This window comes from Chiloscyllium plagiosum, unplaced genomic scaffold, assembly GCF_037043375.1.
Source record: "Chiloscyllium plagiosum isolate Xiang-an unplaced genomic scaffold, Cpla_swu_hap1 HiC_scaffold_16, whole genome shotgun sequence".
NCBI classification, from domain to species: Eukaryota; Metazoa; Chordata; class Chondrichthyes; order Orectolobiformes; family Hemiscylliidae; genus Chiloscyllium; species Chiloscyllium plagiosum.
Window position 1 is genome coordinate 42800338 of NW_028270154.1, and position 17208 is coordinate 42817545.

The 17208-nt window shown below is 47.3% G+C and overlaps 1 protein-coding gene across 8 annotated transcripts in view; it reads right to left on the minus strand.

The window, feature by feature from the left end:
• The window catches only part of LOC122556642 (mitogen-activated protein kinase 9), a 107953-nt gene that overhangs the window by 39644 nt on the left and 51101 nt on the right, over positions 1-17208 (minus strand). For 7 of the 8 annotated variants that reach the window (XM_087995340.1, XM_087995339.1, XM_087995334.1 and 4 more), the window contains one exon: positions 7286-7349. In XM_087995340.1, coding sequence (XP_087851466.1) covers positions 7286-7349 — 64 coding nt within the window. Of the gene's footprint in view, positions 1-7285; positions 7350-8617; positions 9283-17208 lie in introns of those variants that run through there. The other variant, XM_043703594.2, reaches the window with a different exon arrangement.

Here is a 17208-nt window from a genome sequence, read left to right on the forward strand (position 1 = left end):
AGAGAGGCCGAGCGAGAGAGAGAGAGGCCGAGCGAGAGAGAGAGAGGCCGAGCGAGAGAGAGAGAGGCCGAGCGAGAGAGAGAGAGGCCGAGCGAGAGAGAGAGAGGCCGAGCGAGAGAGAGAGGGAGAGAGGCCGAGCGAGAGAGGCAGAGAGGCCGAGCGAGAGAGGCCGAGCGAGAGAGAGACCGAGCGAGAGAGGCCGAGCGAGAGAGAGAGAGAGAGAGGCCGAGCGAGAGAGAGAGAGAGAGAGAGAGGCCGAGCGAGAGAGAGAGAGGGAGGCCGAGCGAGAGAGAGAGAGAGGCCGAGCGAGAGAGGCAGAGAGGCCGAGCGAGAGAGAGAGGCAGAGAGGCCGAGCGAGAGAGAGAGAGAGAGAGAGAGGCCGAGAGAGAGAGAGAGGCCGAGTGAGAGAGAGAGAGAGAGAGAGAGAGAGAGAGAGAGAGAGAGAGAGAGAGAGAGAGAGAGAGGCCGAGCGAGAGAGAGAGAGAGAGAGGCCGAGCGAGAGAGAGAGAGAGAGAGAGAGGCCGAGCGAGAGAGAGAGGGACCGAGCGAGAGAGAGAGAGGCCGAGAGAGAGAGGCCAAGCGAGAGAGAGAGAGAGGCCGAGCGAGAGAGAGAGAGGCCGAGCGAGAGAGAGAGAGGCCGAGCGAGAGAGAGAGGGACCGAGCGAGAGAGAGAGAGGCCGAGAGAGAGAGGCCAAGCGAGAGAGAGAGAGAGGCCGAGCGAGAGAGAGAGAGGCCGAGCGAGAGAGAGAGGCCGAGCGAGAGAGAGAGAGGCCGAGCGAGAGAGAAAGAGGCCGAGCGAGAGAGAAAGAGGGAGAGAGGCCGAGCGAGAGAGAGAGAGAGAGAGAGAGAGGCCGAGCGAGAGAGAGAGAGAGAGAGAGGCCGAGCGAGAGAGAGACCGAGCGAGAGAGAGAGAGAGAGAGAGGCCGAGCGAGAGAGAGAGAGAGGCCGAGCGAGAGAGAGAGAGAGGCCGAGCGAGAGAGAGAGAGAGGCCGAGCGAGAGAGAGAGAGAGAGAGAGAGGCTGAGCGAGAGGGAGAGGGAGAGACCGAGAGGCCGAGCGAGAGAGAGAGGGAGAGACCGAGAGAGAGAGAGAGAGAGGCCGAGCGAGAGAGAGAGAGGCCGAGCGAGAGAGAGAGAGGCCGAGCGAGAGAGAGAGAGGCCGAGCGAGAGAGAGAGAGGCCGAGCGAGAGAGAAAGAGGCCGAGCGAGAGAGAAAGAGGCCGAGCGAGAGAGAAAGAGGCCGAGCGAGAGAGAAAGAGGCCGAGCGAGAGAGAGAGGGAGAGAGGCCGAGCGAGAGAGAGAGAGAGAGAGAGAGGCCGAGCGAGGGAGAGAGAGAGAGGCCGAGCGAGAGAGAGACCGAGCGAGAGAGAGAGAGAGAGAGGCCGAGCGAGAGAGAGAGAGAGGCCGAGCGAGAGAGAGAGAGAGAGAGAGGCTGAGCGAGCGAGAGAGGGAGAGACCGAGAGGCCGAGCGAGAGAGAGAGGGAGAGACCGAGAGGCCGAGCGAGAGAGAGAGAGAGGCCGAGCGAGAGAGAGAGAGAGGCCGAGCGAGAGAGAGAGAGAGGCCGAGCGAGAGAGAGAGAGAGGCCGAGCGAGAGAGAGGGAGAGGCCGAGCGAGAGAGAGAGGCCGAGCGAGAGAGAGAGAGAGAGAGAGGCCAAGCGAGCGAGAGAGAGAGAGAGGCCGAGCGAGAGAGGGAGAGAGGCCGAGCGAGAGAGGGAGAGAGGCCGAGCGAGAGAAGGAGAGAGGCCGAGCGAGCGAGCGAGAGAGAGACCGAGCGAGCGAACGAGTGGCCGAGCGAGAGAGAGAGAGGCCGAGCGAGAGAGAGAGAGGCCGAGCGAGAGAGAGAGGGAGGCCGAGTGAGAGAGAGAGGCCGAGCGAGCGAACGAGTGGCCGAGCGAGAGAGAGAGAGGCCGAGCGAGAGAGAGAGAGGCCGAGCGAGAGAGAGAGAGGCCGAGCGAGAGAGAGAGAGGCCGAGCGAGAGAGAGAGAGGCCGAGCGAGAGAGAGAGAGGTCGAGCGAGAGAGAGAGAGGCGAGCGAGAGAGAGAGAGGTCGAGCGAGAGAGAGAGGGAGGCCGAGAGAGAGAGAGAGGCCGAGCGAGGCGAACGAGTGGCCGAGCGAGAGAGAGGCCGAGCGAGAGAGAGAGAGGCCGAGCGAGAGAGAGAGAGGCCGAGCGAGAGAGAGAGGGAGGCCGAGAGAGAGAGAGAGGCCGAGCGAGAGAGAGAGAGAGAGGCCGAGCGAGAGAGAGAGAGAGGCCGAGCGAGAGAGAGAGAGAGGCCGAGCGAGAGAGAGAGAGAGAGAGAGAGGCCGAGCGAGAGAGAGAGAGAGAGGCCGAGCGAGAGAGAGAGAGAGAGATAGAGGCCGAGCGAGAGAGAGAGAGAGGCCGAGGCCGAGCGAGAGAGAGGCCGAGCGAGAGAGAGAGAGGCCGAGCGAGAGAGAGAGAGGCCGAGCGAGAGAGAGAGAGGCCGAGCGAGAGAGAGAGAGGCCGAGCGAGAGAGAGAGAGGCCGAGCGAGAGAGAGAGAGGCCGAGCGAGAGAGAGAGAGGCCGAGCGAGAGAGAGAGAGGCCGAGCGAGAGAGAGAGAGGCCGAGCGAGAGAGACAGACAGACCGAGCGAGAGAGAGACAGACCGAGCGAGAGAGAGGGCCAGACCGAGCGTGAGAGAGAGAGGCCGAGCGAGAGAGAGAGAGGCCGAGCGAGAGAGAGAGAGGCCGAGCGAGAGAGAGAGAGGCCGAGCGAGAGAGAGAGAGGCCGAGCGAGAGAGAGAGAGAGGCCGAGCGAGAGAGAGAGAGGCCGAGCGAGAGAGAGAGGGAGAGAGGCCGAGCGAGAGAGGCAGAGAGGCCGAGCGAGAGAGGCCGAGCGAGAGAGAGACCGAGCGAGAGAGGCCGAGCGAGAGAGAGAGAGAGGCCGAGCGAGAGAGAGAGAGAGAGGCCGAGCGAGAGAGAGAGAGAGAGAGAGGCCGAGCGAGAGAGAGAGAGGCCGAGCGAGAGAGAGGGAGGCCGAGCGAGAGAGAGGGAGGCCGAGCGAGAGAGAGAGAGAGGCCGAGCGAGAGAGAGAGGCAGAGAGGCCGAGCGAGAGAGAGAGAGAGAGAGAGGCCGAGCGAGAGAGAGAGAGAGAGAGAGGCCGAGCGAGAGAGAGAGAGGCCGAGCGAGAGAGAGAGAGGCCGAGCGAGAGAGAGAGAGGCCGAGCGAGAGAGAGAGAGGCCGAGCGAGAGAGACAGACAGACCGAGCGAGAGAGACAGACAGACCGAGCGAGAGAGAGGGCCAGACCGAGCGTGAGAGAGAGAGGCCGAGCGAGAGAGAGAGAGGCCGAGCGAGAGAGAGAGAGGCCGAGCGAGAGAGAGAGAGGCCGAGCGAGAGAGAGAGAGGCCGAGCGAGAGAGAGAGAGGCCGAGCGAGAGAGAGAGGGAGAGAGGCCGAGCGAGAGAGGCAGAGAGGCCGAGCGAGAGAGGCCGAGCGAGAGAGAGACCGAGCGAGAGAGGCCGAGCGAGAGAGAGAGAGAGAGGCCGAGCGAGAGAGAGAGAGAGAGAGAGAGAGGCCGAGCGAGAGAGAGAGAGGCCGAGCGAGAGAGAGGGAGGCCGAGCGAGAGAGAGGGAGGCCGAGCGAGAGAGAGGGAGGCCGAGCGAGAGAGAGGGAGGCCGAGCGAGAGAGAGAGAGAGGCCGAGCGAGAGAGAGAGGCAGAGAGGCCGAGCGAGAGAGAGAGAGAGAGAGAGAGGCCGAGCGAGAGAGAGAGAGAGAGAGGCCGAGAGAGAGAGAGGCCGAGCGAGAGAGAGAGAGAGAGAGAGAGAGAGAGAGAGAGAGAGAGGCCGAGCGAGAGAGAGAGAGAGAGAGAGGCCGAGCGAGAGAGAGAGAGAGAGAGGCCGTGCGAGAGAGAGAGAGAGAGAGAGAGGCCGAGCGAGAGAGAGAGAGGCCGAGCGAGAGAGAGAGAGGCCGAGAGAGAGAGAGAGAGGCCGAGAGAGAGGCCAAGCGAGAGAGAGAGAGGCCGAGCGAGAGAGAGAGAGGCCGAGCGAGAGAGAGAGAGGCCGAGCGAGAGAGAGAGAGGCCGAGCGAGAGAGAGAGAGGCCGAGCGAGAGAGAAAGAGGCCGAGCGAGAGAGAAAGAGGCCGAGCGAGAGAGAAAGAGGCCGAGCGAGAGAGAAAGAGGCCGAGCGAGAGAGAAAGAGGCCGAGCGAGAGAGAGAGAGGGAGAGAGGCCGAGCGAGAGAGAGAGAGAGAGAGAGGCCGAGCGAGAGAGAGAGAGAGAGAGACCGAGCGAGAGAGAGAGAGAGGCCGAGCGAGAGAGAGAGAGAGGCCGAGCGAGAGAGAGAGAGAGGCCGAGCGAGAGAGAGAGAGAGAGAGGCTGAGCGAGCGAGAGAGGGAGAGACCGCGAGGCCGAGCGAGAGAGAGAGGGAGAGACCGAGAGAGAGAGAGAGAGAGGCCGAGCGAGAGAGAGAGAGGCCGAGAGAGAGAGGCCAAGCGAGAGAGAGAGAGGCCGAGCGAGAGAGAGAGAGGCCGAGCGAGAGAGAGAGAGAGAGAGGCCAAGCGAGCGAGAGAGAGAGAGAGGCCGAGCGAGCGAGAGAGAGAGAGAGGCCGAGCGAGAGAGGGAGAGAGGCCGAGCGAGCGAGCGAGAGAGAGACCGAGCGAGCGAACGAGTGGCCGAGCGAGAGAGAGAGAGGCCGAGCGAGAGAGAGAGAGGCCGAGCGAGAGAGAGAGAGGCCGAGCGAGAGAGAGAGAGGCCGAGCGAGAGAGAGAGAGAGGCCGAGCGAGAGAGAGGGAGGCCGAGAGAGAGAGAGGCCGAGCGAGAGAGAGAGAGAGAGGCCGAGCGAGAGAGAGAGAGAGAGAGAGAGAGGCCGAGCGAGAGAGAGAGAGAGAGGCCGAGCGAGAGAGAGAGAGAGAGATAGAGGCCGAGCGAGAGAGAGAGAGAGAGATAGAGGCCGAGCGAGAGAGAGAGAGAGATAGAGGCCGAGCGAGAGAGAGAGAGAGAGAGAAGCCGAGGCCGAGCGAGAGAGAGGCCGAGCGAGAGAGAGAGAGGCCGAGCGAGAGAGAGAGAGAGATAGAGGCCGAGCGAGAGAGAGAGAGAGATAGAGGCCGAGCGAGAGAGAGAGAGAGAGATAGAGGCCGAGCGAGAGAGAGAGAGAGATAGAGGCCGAGCGAGAGAGAGAGAGAGAGAGAAGCCGAGGCCGAGCGAGAGAGAGGCCGAGCGAGAGAGAGAGAGGCCGAGCGAGAGAGAGAGAGGCCGAGCGAGAGAGAGAGAGGCCGAGCGAGAGAGAGAGAGAGAGGCCGAGCGAGAGAGAGAGAGGCCGAGCGAGAGAGACAGACAGACCGAGCGAGAGAGACAGACAGACCGAGCGAGAGAGACAGACAGACCGAGCGAGAGAGACAGACAGACCGAGCGAGAGAGACAGACAGACCGAGCGAGAGAGACAGACAGACCGAGCGAGAGAGACAGACAGACCGAGCGAGAGAGGGCCAGACCGAGCGTGAGAGAGAGAGGCCGAGCGAGAGAGAGAGAGGCCGAGCGAGAGAGAGAGAGGCCGAGCGAGAGAGAGAGAGGCCGAGCGAGCGAGAGAGGGCCAGACCGAGCGAGGGGGTCAAGCCAGACCGAGGGGGTCAAGCCAGACCGAGGGGGTCAAGCCAGACCAAGCGGTCAGCAAGCGAGAATGCGAGCCAGACCGAGCGAGAATGCGAGCCAGACCGAGCGAGAGAGAGAGAGAGAGAGAGAGAGACCGAGCGAGGGGGCCAGACCGAGCGAGGGGCTCAAGCCAGACCGAGGGGGCCAAGCCAGACCAACCGAGGGGGCCAGACCGAACAAGCGAGCCGGACCGAGCGAGAATGCGAGCCAGACCGAGCGAGAGAGACCGAGCAAGACAGTGAGCGAGACAGACCGAGCGAGCGAGACAGACCGAGCGACACATAGATACCACCATTACGCGTGGGGACACCTCCCACCTTGTACATGGCAGATACTCATGTGAGTCAGCCAACGTTGTCTATCTTCTACGTTGCAGGCAGGGATGCCCAGAGGCATGGTACATTAGGGAAACCGAGCAAAGGCTACGACAACGGATGAACGGGCACCGCACAACAATCAATGGACAGGTGGGTTCCCTCCCAGTTGGGGAACACTTCAGTGGTCCAGGACATTCAACCTCAGACCTTGGGGTGACCTCCTCCAAGGTGGACTTCGGGACAGGCAGCAGAGAAATGTGGCCGAGCAGAGGTTTATAGCTAAGTTTGGTACCCATAGGGAGGGCCTCAACCGGAACCTTGGGTTCATGTCACATTACAGGTGACCACCATTGCACTATACACACACACACACACACACACACACAGGCACTCCTATACACACATACACACATACACTCCCACACTCTCACATGCACCCCCTCACACAGACTTAAGACACTCTGCATTCACTACACACACACTTTCTCACACTCACAACCCCCACCCCAGACAGACACACACACAGACAGACCAAGACCCACATGAGCACACATATTTTGTGGAGTGAATTTGTACTTGCAGAGTTACATTGTACTTCGCTCAAAAACTGCACGCATTCATGTAGAACTCAGCTCAAAAACTGCATGAATTTATGCAAAACTCCGTTATCTCACTTTTTACATTAAAATCAATCTAAACATCATGGCATAGACAGAGAGCACACGGGGCTAACACCTTCATCATATTGTCTAGCTATCACCATTGTTAACAGCTAACCCAAGAATGCAACTTTTAAAAAAAAGGTTTTGTGATTTATACATGAAAGAAGTGAAACTATCACTATATTCTAACATGTGAAAGGCTTAACAGGCAATCAATTTTTCAATGTATAATTTCAGTTACATCACACTGTAAATTTTTGCTATAAATTCTGTTAGGATTGAGCCCTCCACTATCACCTGATGAAGGAGCGTCGCTCTGAAAGCTAGTGTGCTTCCAATTAAACCTGTTGGACTATAACCTGGTGTTGAGTAATTTTTAACTTTGTACACCCCAGTCCAACACCGGCATCTCCAAATTATAAGGAGATAGTTTTGGGCCCAACAGACAGAGTTATCAGCACCTTAAAAACATTTGTCTACTTTTTAAAAATGCTTTTATCACCTTTAGATTTATGATAAAGCAGTGATTTAAGTGTTTTTAGCAGCATTTTAACTTAATGAAGTAGTATAATATTTAATTAATATTTACTTAAATTGGACAACAATGTTTCCTTAGTAAAACACAAAAAATATGAAAGTTTGTGTGTTCCATTAAAATGAATTACTAGTCTTTTAATTAATCTTTAAGTATTGCCTTGTGAATACTTACCTTTCCATTCCTCTATACTGTGTTCTCGCTCCTCCAACTGCTTATCGTAAATCTGTGGAGGGGGCTATTGCACAAACAAAAAGCTTAGAATCAAGATGCATGAAACAGAAAGTTAACAAATCTTTCTACAGAACAATAACACTGTGCTAAATCACAGAGCTTATACCTAGATAAGTGCTTACTTGTATTAATAGCTCAATAATAGTATTTCTGGTTAAATTGTCTGGACTTGACCTAAAGCACCAAAAGCAATCCCAAATTATACAATGCAGTGAAAACATACTTAAACATCAATGTGTTCAGAGATATTATTGCATATCTCTGGAGTAGGTCAGACTTGAACCTGGGTCTCCTGGCTCAGTGGTAGCAACACTACCAATGTGCTATAAGAGCCCACCAGGCAGGAGTGTTTAGATTACTATTTGCAACTCTTCTGATCAAATTAAGAACAGTAAGCAATTTGTTCTTTTTTTATACTGGCTTTCTAATATACTTAAGTCTTACACAGAACAATCTCTAGTAAGTATTCTCGTAATATTTTCCCTCACATTTTCCAAATGATGCACCATTATTTTGTAAATCCATTTGATACCATGAGCAATCAGAGATCTACTAATATTATAAAAGAATACTGGTTTCAAAGAATCAGGACAAAATATATTATAACTTTTTAACTGAATCAACAACGACATTGCATGGAATTAGCACTTTGTAACATATGTGACCATATTTTTGTTTAACCCTACCATATTATTGTACTTCTCCTAAACCCTTTCAGGAAAATGTTCCTTTAACTGGACCTCCTCAATCTGAAATATACAGAATGCTAAGACATTCCTGGCGTTAGCCTTAGCTCAGTGGAAGCATTCATGCCCTTGAGGCAGAATTTTATGGATTTACACCCATTTCCAAAGACTTGAGTATATAGTTATAGATAATATTTAATGCTAATGACAATGCTACATCTTATCCATGGATAAGATGTTAAAAATGAGATCCCAGCTAGGCGAGAGAGTATCACATGGCACTACTTTGAAGAGCAGGCATTTGCTCCAGTGTCTTGGTCAATATTTATCCCTCAAACATCATCACACACAAATAATGTCGTCATTTCCTCATCATTGCAGGACTTCGCTCAGAGTTTCCCTACATCACAATAGTGCCAATACTTCAAAACGTACATAATTCAGTATAAGGCACTTTGAGATATTGTGATAAACAAAATATAAATACAGCTTTTTTTGCCTTGATTATGCTTCAGTAGTTATAGTGGAAATCATTCAACACTAGAAACTGATTGACAAAAAAGCAACAAACCCAAAAATTTTGCACTAATATGAAACTGATGTTTATTGCAGAAAGTGCCTTAACCTTTATATATTTTCATCAATTAATGATTCAATCACATTCAACAAAGGATCTCCTAGTACAACACAAAAGAAAGAGTAGTCTGGAATATACAGAAGAATGTTTCAAGACTTAATAGATAAAACACATCCCCGATATCTTGCTTTCCAATAACTTGTTTGCCTGAACATTATTTTAGAAAACAGATTAAATTACGAGATACAATTGTCTCACGATTGTCAGATTCAGATTAATCCACTAGTAGTTACTTTGCAGACCATTCAAAACATCAAACCTCGGTTTCTTTTTAATACTTGTAGTCTAAGTTTTATATCACAACTGCCGTGCAAGCGTAATTCAGAAGGAACAAAGCAAAAATATTTTGCTCATATATCCATATGATTCTTCTGTTTTGAACACTTAGAGCAGCTAGCCATCTTAATCTCAGCAGGACATGGCTGCTCAGAAAGATGCACACTTAAATGGAGGCTCCACTAGTCTTGCTTCTTTCTAAGTTGGGATGTTGACATTCATATTTGCTGTCAGCTAAAATTAACAACAGCGTTGTAATGGACGTGCCTGCCAATTTGCTAAAAATCTCCTTGGCGGTACTTTGATTGAAGATTTATTCCAAGCCATTCAAGATGGATCTATAATTTGCAAACGTAAAATATTGTGCATGGATTAAAATCCAAAACATTTAAATCTCTCCAATGAAGTATTACAGAAATGAATAATATTGGATTTTAGGTACAGCATTCAAGATTTATGCAGTAAGACTTCAGTTGTAACAATAAAGTATTGTGATCAACACCGAAATTATTTCCAGTATTAATTTGTCTTTTGTAGTTAAAAGCTATGCAACTAGTATAATGCAATTTAATTTTAACAAGGTTTATGAAATTTTTTTTTCTACTTACCATAAAACAAAACTTTTGTTTTGATCATATCTTGCCACTTATGTCTTGTTCTTGATCATGGTTATTTTCTTCATCCAAAAGATGCACAGTTAAGGCCCAATTTAGCACAGCAAACAAAGGTCGGGATTTGTGACAAATCAATCAGCATACTGTTATGACATGGAGGCGAACCTTTTCTGGTAATTAAACCAAACACCCAGAAAAATCTGTCTTGCCTCATAATCTGTCACAATGAGTGACAAAACTCACAAACTCTACTATTTAAAGAAAATAGCTTTTTTTATACTCTGAAAGTGAACATTAAACAACTGTGCACAACTCTAAGCCCCCCTTTTCTCTTAACTGCTTACTATCTGCTTCCAACTCTATAACAACATGTTGTTCCAATAAGACACTTATTTAAATTACATCAACTTAATTTCAAAATCATACAGTTGCTATCTTCTCCTAAGTCTTCACTCTTCTGGCTGATTTCCCTGCGAGCATGTTTCACATGAAAAAGGTACCGTTGATACAGAGGTGTTTTCTCACTTCTTTGAGAACAAGATGTTAGATGGGCAATTAGCTCGCCATGGGTTTTTCTCTCTCTGACCAATTTTCAAAATGTCTGCATTTTATAACCCCACAAACATCAGATCATCTCATCGGTTCAGTATTGGCTAAACAATAAATTCAAACTCGACTGGGTTTTGGTATCCTGGGGCATAATTTAATCTAATTGGTTAATTTAAATTGTTGTCAAAACATCAACCAAAACTCAGGTATCCATTTCACAATCAAACATTACATATTTTCAATTTTCCAGTACACTCTGGGACTGCCATCAAGTCTTATACATTGGTGCTTGTAATCTCAGTTCAGAACAGCATTCTCTCTCTCTCTTCAAAGTACAGTACATACCTTCAATTTCATAACACATACATCAAGCACACATGGAAACCTATTACAATTTTCCCAGAAAAGCTACTACAAGATTTTTTGATTGCCTAACTCTCCCTAAGTAGACACATTTAAAACCAAAACCCAAGGTAAAGGTTGTTAAAAAAAAATCAATGATTAAAAGTCTGCAAGTGCAGAAGGATATCACTGAAGTTTAAATGCTAATACTACATGTGTTATTCAGATCAGAAATTCCAACTACTTTTTCCATTCAGGACAATCACAAGCTGGCCATTTCGATCTTCACCAGAATAGTAAATTCTTTGACATATGTCCTAAAATGAACACACACACACTGTTATCCTGGATTTATAAACATTTTAATTTCTCTGCAATTTAATTAAAGTAGCCATGGGGAAAATACTCGTGCTTGTGCAGTCAGACTCGAAACTTCTTCCCCCCCCCCCACTCCAATTTTATAATGAACATCTGGCAGTGCTGTGGAGGAATCTGTGCAGAACAGTTCATAACATGCATGTTACCTTGATGTTTTAGGCATCTGAGGTTTATTAGTCACCTATTATTTAATTCATGCCCTCAATGTCAATTCGGCTCAGCGTGTGTCCTGGTGTACTGAGAAATTTGGGAGTTTTTAATGCCACATTCATAGCTTATATATGCAGTCTGAATTGACAGTACTGAGGAAGTGACACAGAGCACCTTGGCAATCTTGTATCAACTTTTGTTTTTCTATTTATAAGATGTGGGCTTTGCTGGCTAGGCCAGTGTCCATCCTCGACTGCCAGAGAAGGTGCAACTGCTGTAGCCCACATATATAATGCTGATGGGAGAGGAATGCTAAGGTCTTGACCCAGCGACACCAAGGAACGAAGATGTAATTCTAAGTTAGAATGGCAACTGGCATGGACAGGATCCTGCAGGTAGCTGCATTCCCATGGATCGGATGTCCTTGTCCTTCTGGATATTAGTGGCCATGGGTTTAGAAGGTGCTGTCTTAAAAAAAAGTCTTGAAAAATTTGCGCAGTGCATCTCATAGATGGCACATATGCTGCTGAAGAACACCAGTGGCAAAGAAACTAAATGTTTGTGGATATGGAGCAAATGAAGTTCGGTGCTTTATCCTGGATGGTGCGAAGCTTGAGTGCTGTTGAAGCTATGCTTGTTAAGACACGTAGAGAATATTCCATCACACTACTGGAATTGTGCCTTGTCGATAGTGGACAGACTGAGTCAATTGCCACAAGATTCCTAACCTTTGACCTCTTGTAGCCACAGTATTTATATGGTTAGTCCAGTGCAGTTTCGGGTCAATGATTACCCCAGGATGTTGACGATGGGTGGGTGGGGTGGGATGGAAGGTTGGTTTGTGGGTGGTGTTCAGGCTACAGTCATTGCTTGACATTTGGTAAAACTTTTACTTGTCATTTAACAGCCTAAGCCACATACTGTTGAGCTCTTGCTGCATGGGGACAGAGTTTGTTGCAGTATTTAAGTCCCCAGTGGTGCTGAACATTTGTAATCATCAGCAAACATCCCCACTTCAAATGGGAGGAAAGATCATTGATGAAGCAGCTGAAGATGGCTGGATCTAAAACACTACACAGAGAAACTTCTGTGGAGATGTCATGCAGCTGAGATAACTGACCTCCAACAACCACGACCTTCTTCCTTGTGTCAGGTATGATTCCAACCAGCAAAGCGTTTTCACCCTCCATCTATTCCCACTGACACCAGTTTTGCCCAGGCTTCTTGATGCCATTCTGTCAAGTGCAGCCTTGATGTCACTTTCAATTCTCTGGAGTTGAGCTCTTTCATCCAAGTTTGAATCGAGGCTGAGAGGAGGTGAGGAACCAAAACCGAGTGCCAGTGGGCAGGTTGTTACTCAACAAATACTGTTTGATAATACTATTGAAGATCAATTCCAATACTTTCCTGATGACTGGAATTGTACTGATGGGGTGGTAATTGGCTGGATTAGATTGATCTTGCTTTTTATGTACAGAGCAGACCTGAGAAATTTTCAACATTTCCCTGGCAATGTTTGGAGCACAGGTTTTCAGAACTATTGCCGGAATTCTGTCAGGGTCCACAGTCTTTGCTATATCAAATCACTTCCTCATATTATGAAGAGAGAACTGCATTGGCTGATGACTGGCATCAGTGATGCAGCGGACTTCTTGAGGAGGCAGAGATGAATCACCCACTAACACTGCTAGTTGAAGGTGAGCACAGATGCTTCGGTATCATTTTTGGCATTAGGTTGCTGGGCTTCCCCACTGAGGATTTGTTGAGCTCCCTCATCTAATGAATTGTTTAATTGTCCATAATTGTTCACAATTGGATGTGACATGACAGCAGAGCTTAGATCTGGCTTGTTGGTTGTGAAATTGCATAGCCTGGATTATCACTTGCTACATACGTTGTTTGGCACACAGTCCTATATTGTAACTTCTCTAGATTGACACCTCATTTTTAGCATGGTGCTACTTTTCAATGCCCTCTTGCACTCTTTATTGAGCCAAGATTGATCCCCTAGTTTAGGGGAGCATGCGGGCTGTGAGTTGCAGATTATGTCAGAATACCATTTTGCTACTGCCAATATCACGCTGTCTCACTGAATGCCATGTCCAGAGTTGCTATATTTGTCATAACTGTAATCCAATCAGCACGGTGATAGTGCCACACAATACACTGGAGGATATTCTCTCCATCAAAACGGGACTTCATCTCCACAATGATTGCACAGTGGTCACTTCTACTGACACCCTCACAGGCAGATGCATCTGCAGCAGGCATACTGGTGAAGATAAAGTCAGTATGGTTTCCCATCTTGTTAGTTCCTTCACCATCTGCTGCAAACTTAGTCTAGCAACTATGTTTTTTAGGACTTGACCAACTCACACAGTAGCAGTTAACCAAAATTACTCTAGCCATTGAAATCCTCCATGCAGAGTACATTCTGCTTCGTTATCATCATCAACCAAGGATTGAGCATTTCTAGTAACCTGCAGGTTTCTTTTTCAAAACTCTTCATGGAGTCTGGAGACAACGCTGAGATCTCCCAGGGCAACTCCCTCCTGAGTGCATACTATTGAGCCACCATATCTGCTGAAAGATGATAATGACTTGTCTAGGACATAGTCACACACTCTGAATCATATCTTACGGGCCACGTCAGGCTGTTGACTGATTAGTCAGTGAGTCAAATCTCCAAATTTTGGCACTAAAAGAGATTGCAGGTTTAACAAGTTTCAATATACGGATACCATTTCTTGTGCCTAGGTCAGTGTCAGGAGGTATGTCTGGTTTAATTCCTTTTTTGAGACTTCATTGTAGTTTGATAGTGTTGTGTTGATTTTAGCTCACTTCACAAGGCAGTTAAGAATTGAATACATTGCAAGAGGTCTGGAGTCACATGTAGGAAAAACTAGGTAAGGACAGCAGATTCTTTTTGGCAAACCAGACGGATTCTCTCCTTTCTTCAAATGACAATCAATAGTGGTTTCATGACCATCACTAGACTTCTAGTTTCAGGCATTTAAAATTCAAATTCCACCCCCTCTGCCAAGATGGTATTTGAATTCTGGTTCCCAGATCTCCTAAATTACTCGCAAAAATGCTACTACACCACAGCCTCACTGTCAGCTTGTTCAGATGGGTACAAAAATGTTGCTTTTTTTTTAAAACAAACATATGAACCTTTGACTAAAATCTATAAAAGCAACACCACAGCGATAGATGAAACGGTGACTCTTACTTAAGAAGCAACACCATGGACAAATTTGATGTTGTATTTGACTACAAAACGGAAACTGAACTTAAGACAACTGACTTACCCTTTGAAATTTCTTCCACATGACGAAGTACACAAATATCACTGCTACATGATCTACATGCAAACACAGATGCTAAGAAGTATTGTAAGAGAATTAAGAAAAAAAGACTACTTGCGAAGAACCAATCCCACATCACTAGTTAGAAATTCATGCGTCACTGCAGCAATGCTCTCACCTCAGAGTCAGAAGGTTGAGGGCTCAATCAAGATGTATGCACACAATTTAGACTGGCACTCCAGAAGAGTGTCAGAGGTACAATATTTTGGACATATAAGATTCCATGGCACTATTGAAGAAACAGTGGAATTCTCTCCAGAGCCCACATTCCTCAGAATATCTAAAACCAAAATTTATTCTGTTGGTCTTAGTAGAAGATTGCAAAATGCAAATTGGTTTATCTCATTTCCTACATCACAAGTGTTGACTACATTTAAAATGCACTTTACAGGTTGCAAAATGTTATAAGCCATCCTAGAGTCATCTCTAACCCTATTCATGTTTATCAAAACAGGAGCATATGCATATTGCAACAGAGCAAACCTTTTCAAAAGTCTGCAATAGACACGAAGGCAGCTTCTCATGATGATGCAAACGACAACATTAAATAAGTCAGTTAACTTTGGACATTGTCAAAATTTGTTTTGATCGGCAGGGTCAGTAATATTCTGACATTCACTGCCAGATTCAAAGGGAGTAGACTACTATCTCCTCTAGCTCCCTACTTCATGAAGACTACACGGTACCTAGTTACATAAATACAGCAATACATAAACAAGCCTAAACCTGACAACATGCTCTAGTATAATATGCTCCATGCATTCTTTGTTAGAAAAATGTCCAGCCTATTCTTTCATGAATGCACTACAGGAGTAAATACCACAAAGACTGAAATAAGCATTTGAGAGCCCTCGAGTTTTGACTTTTCTCTATATGGTAGAAACCATAATTAGTATCTGAAATATCAAGGAAATAGCTGCCTGAACAAGAATTTTATCCCCGGGCATCTCTCTCTCACACACAGAAAAACCATTTCCAACAGATCTTTGGTACTCTACTAGTCTGCTGCCTGTTCCCTGCCTATAGAACAGTTTGAAATTGACTTGAATATTAAACATACCTGGAAACTTAAAGAAGCGGCAGAGAGTTGGTTTTCTCAGTGAACTGGTATATTAAGAACTTCTAACTTTCAATGGTCCATGTGGATTGTTTGCTTACAATAGTCTTTTTGGTGTTAAGAATAATTAAACATCATGCCTTTCTAGGTCCTGAACACAGTCTTACAGGCATTTTTTTACAAAAGAACTAGATTAGTCACATGCTGCCAGGAATCACAGCATAAAATTGGATGGTGAATACAACTCGTATATTTCACTTTAGCTTCCTAATAAGACATTTTAAAAAAAAGATTTTCTAGACCATGCACTTGAATCTTTGCATTTCAAAGACGTCACAAGTACTTTCACATGTTGACAGCATTCTCTCAACAGCAAGCCTTCCTGAGCTGGCAGGCTTCAATTTTCTTTTTGAAAACAATGATTAGTTACAGGCCAAATAAATATTTGGACACACTAAGTTCATCAAAGCAGTCACCATCTACAGTCAAACAGACTTGTTCCCAAGCTTCACATTCAATATGTGACTTTTGCAGTCTTTCAAGAACAATCTTTCCCATTCAACCTTCAGTTTGTCAGGACTTTGTAACACTGTTGTACTTTCCATTGGTGGATCTCATTGATGGAACAGCATTGAAAATGCTAAAATTTAATGACCTAAAAACATTTAGCAATGCACAATGTGTCCTCACTAAAGGCATTTGTATTGACATGTTACACAACACTATGCACATAATATCAAAAATCTATATTGTCCTTTTTGACATATAATTTACTTTATTGTTGCAAGGTTTGTGAAGGATTGTAGCTCAGGTCAAGGTTTAGGGTGTAGGTTTGCTCGCTGAGCTGTAGGTTTGATATCCAGACGTTTCATTACCTGGCTAGGTAACATCATCAGTGGCGACCTCAAAGTGAAGCGAAGCTGTTGTCTCCTGCTTACTATTTATATCTTTCTCCTGGATGGGGTTCCTGAGGTAAGTGGTGATGTCATTTCCTGTTCATTTTCTGAGGGGTTGATAGATGGCATCTAGATCTATGCGTTTGTTTATGGCGTTGTGGTTGGAGTGCCAGGCCTCAAGGAATTCTCTGGCATGTCTTTGCTTTGCCTGTCCCAGGATAGATGTGTTGTCCCAGTCAAAATGGTGGGTTTTTTTTCATCCGTGTGTAGGGCTACGAGGGAGAGAGGGTCGTGTCTTTTTGTAGCTAGCTGGTGTTCGTGTATCCTGGTGGCTAACTTTCTTCCTCTTTGTCCTACGTAGTGTTTGTGGCAGTCCTTGCATGGAATTTTGTAGATGACATTGGTTTTGTCCATGGGTTGTACTGGGTCTTTTAAACACATGTGGGACAACACATCTATCCTGGGACAGGCTAAGCAAAGACATGCCAGAGAATTCCGAGAGGCCTGGCATTCCAACCACAACGCCATAAACAAACGCATAGATCGAGATGCCATCTATCAACCCCTCAGAAAACGAACAGGAAATGACATCACCACAAACCCCAGGAACCCCATCCAGGAGAAAGATATAAATAGAAAGCAGGAGACAACAGCTCCGCTTCACTTGGAGGTCGCCACTGACGATGTTACCTAGCCAGGTAATGAAACAGCTGGATATCATACTTTATTGTATATATTAGATTAGTTTCTGATTTGATTGTATCAATTACGTTTACTAAAATCAATCTTTAGACATCAGATTTAGCTATTTCCCAAATTACGATTCAGACTTCCAGCCAATTTTCCATTTCCAAATAGGCAGCAAGTTCATTTATCCTAAGAAGATTTCCTACCTTCCAAGAAACACAAC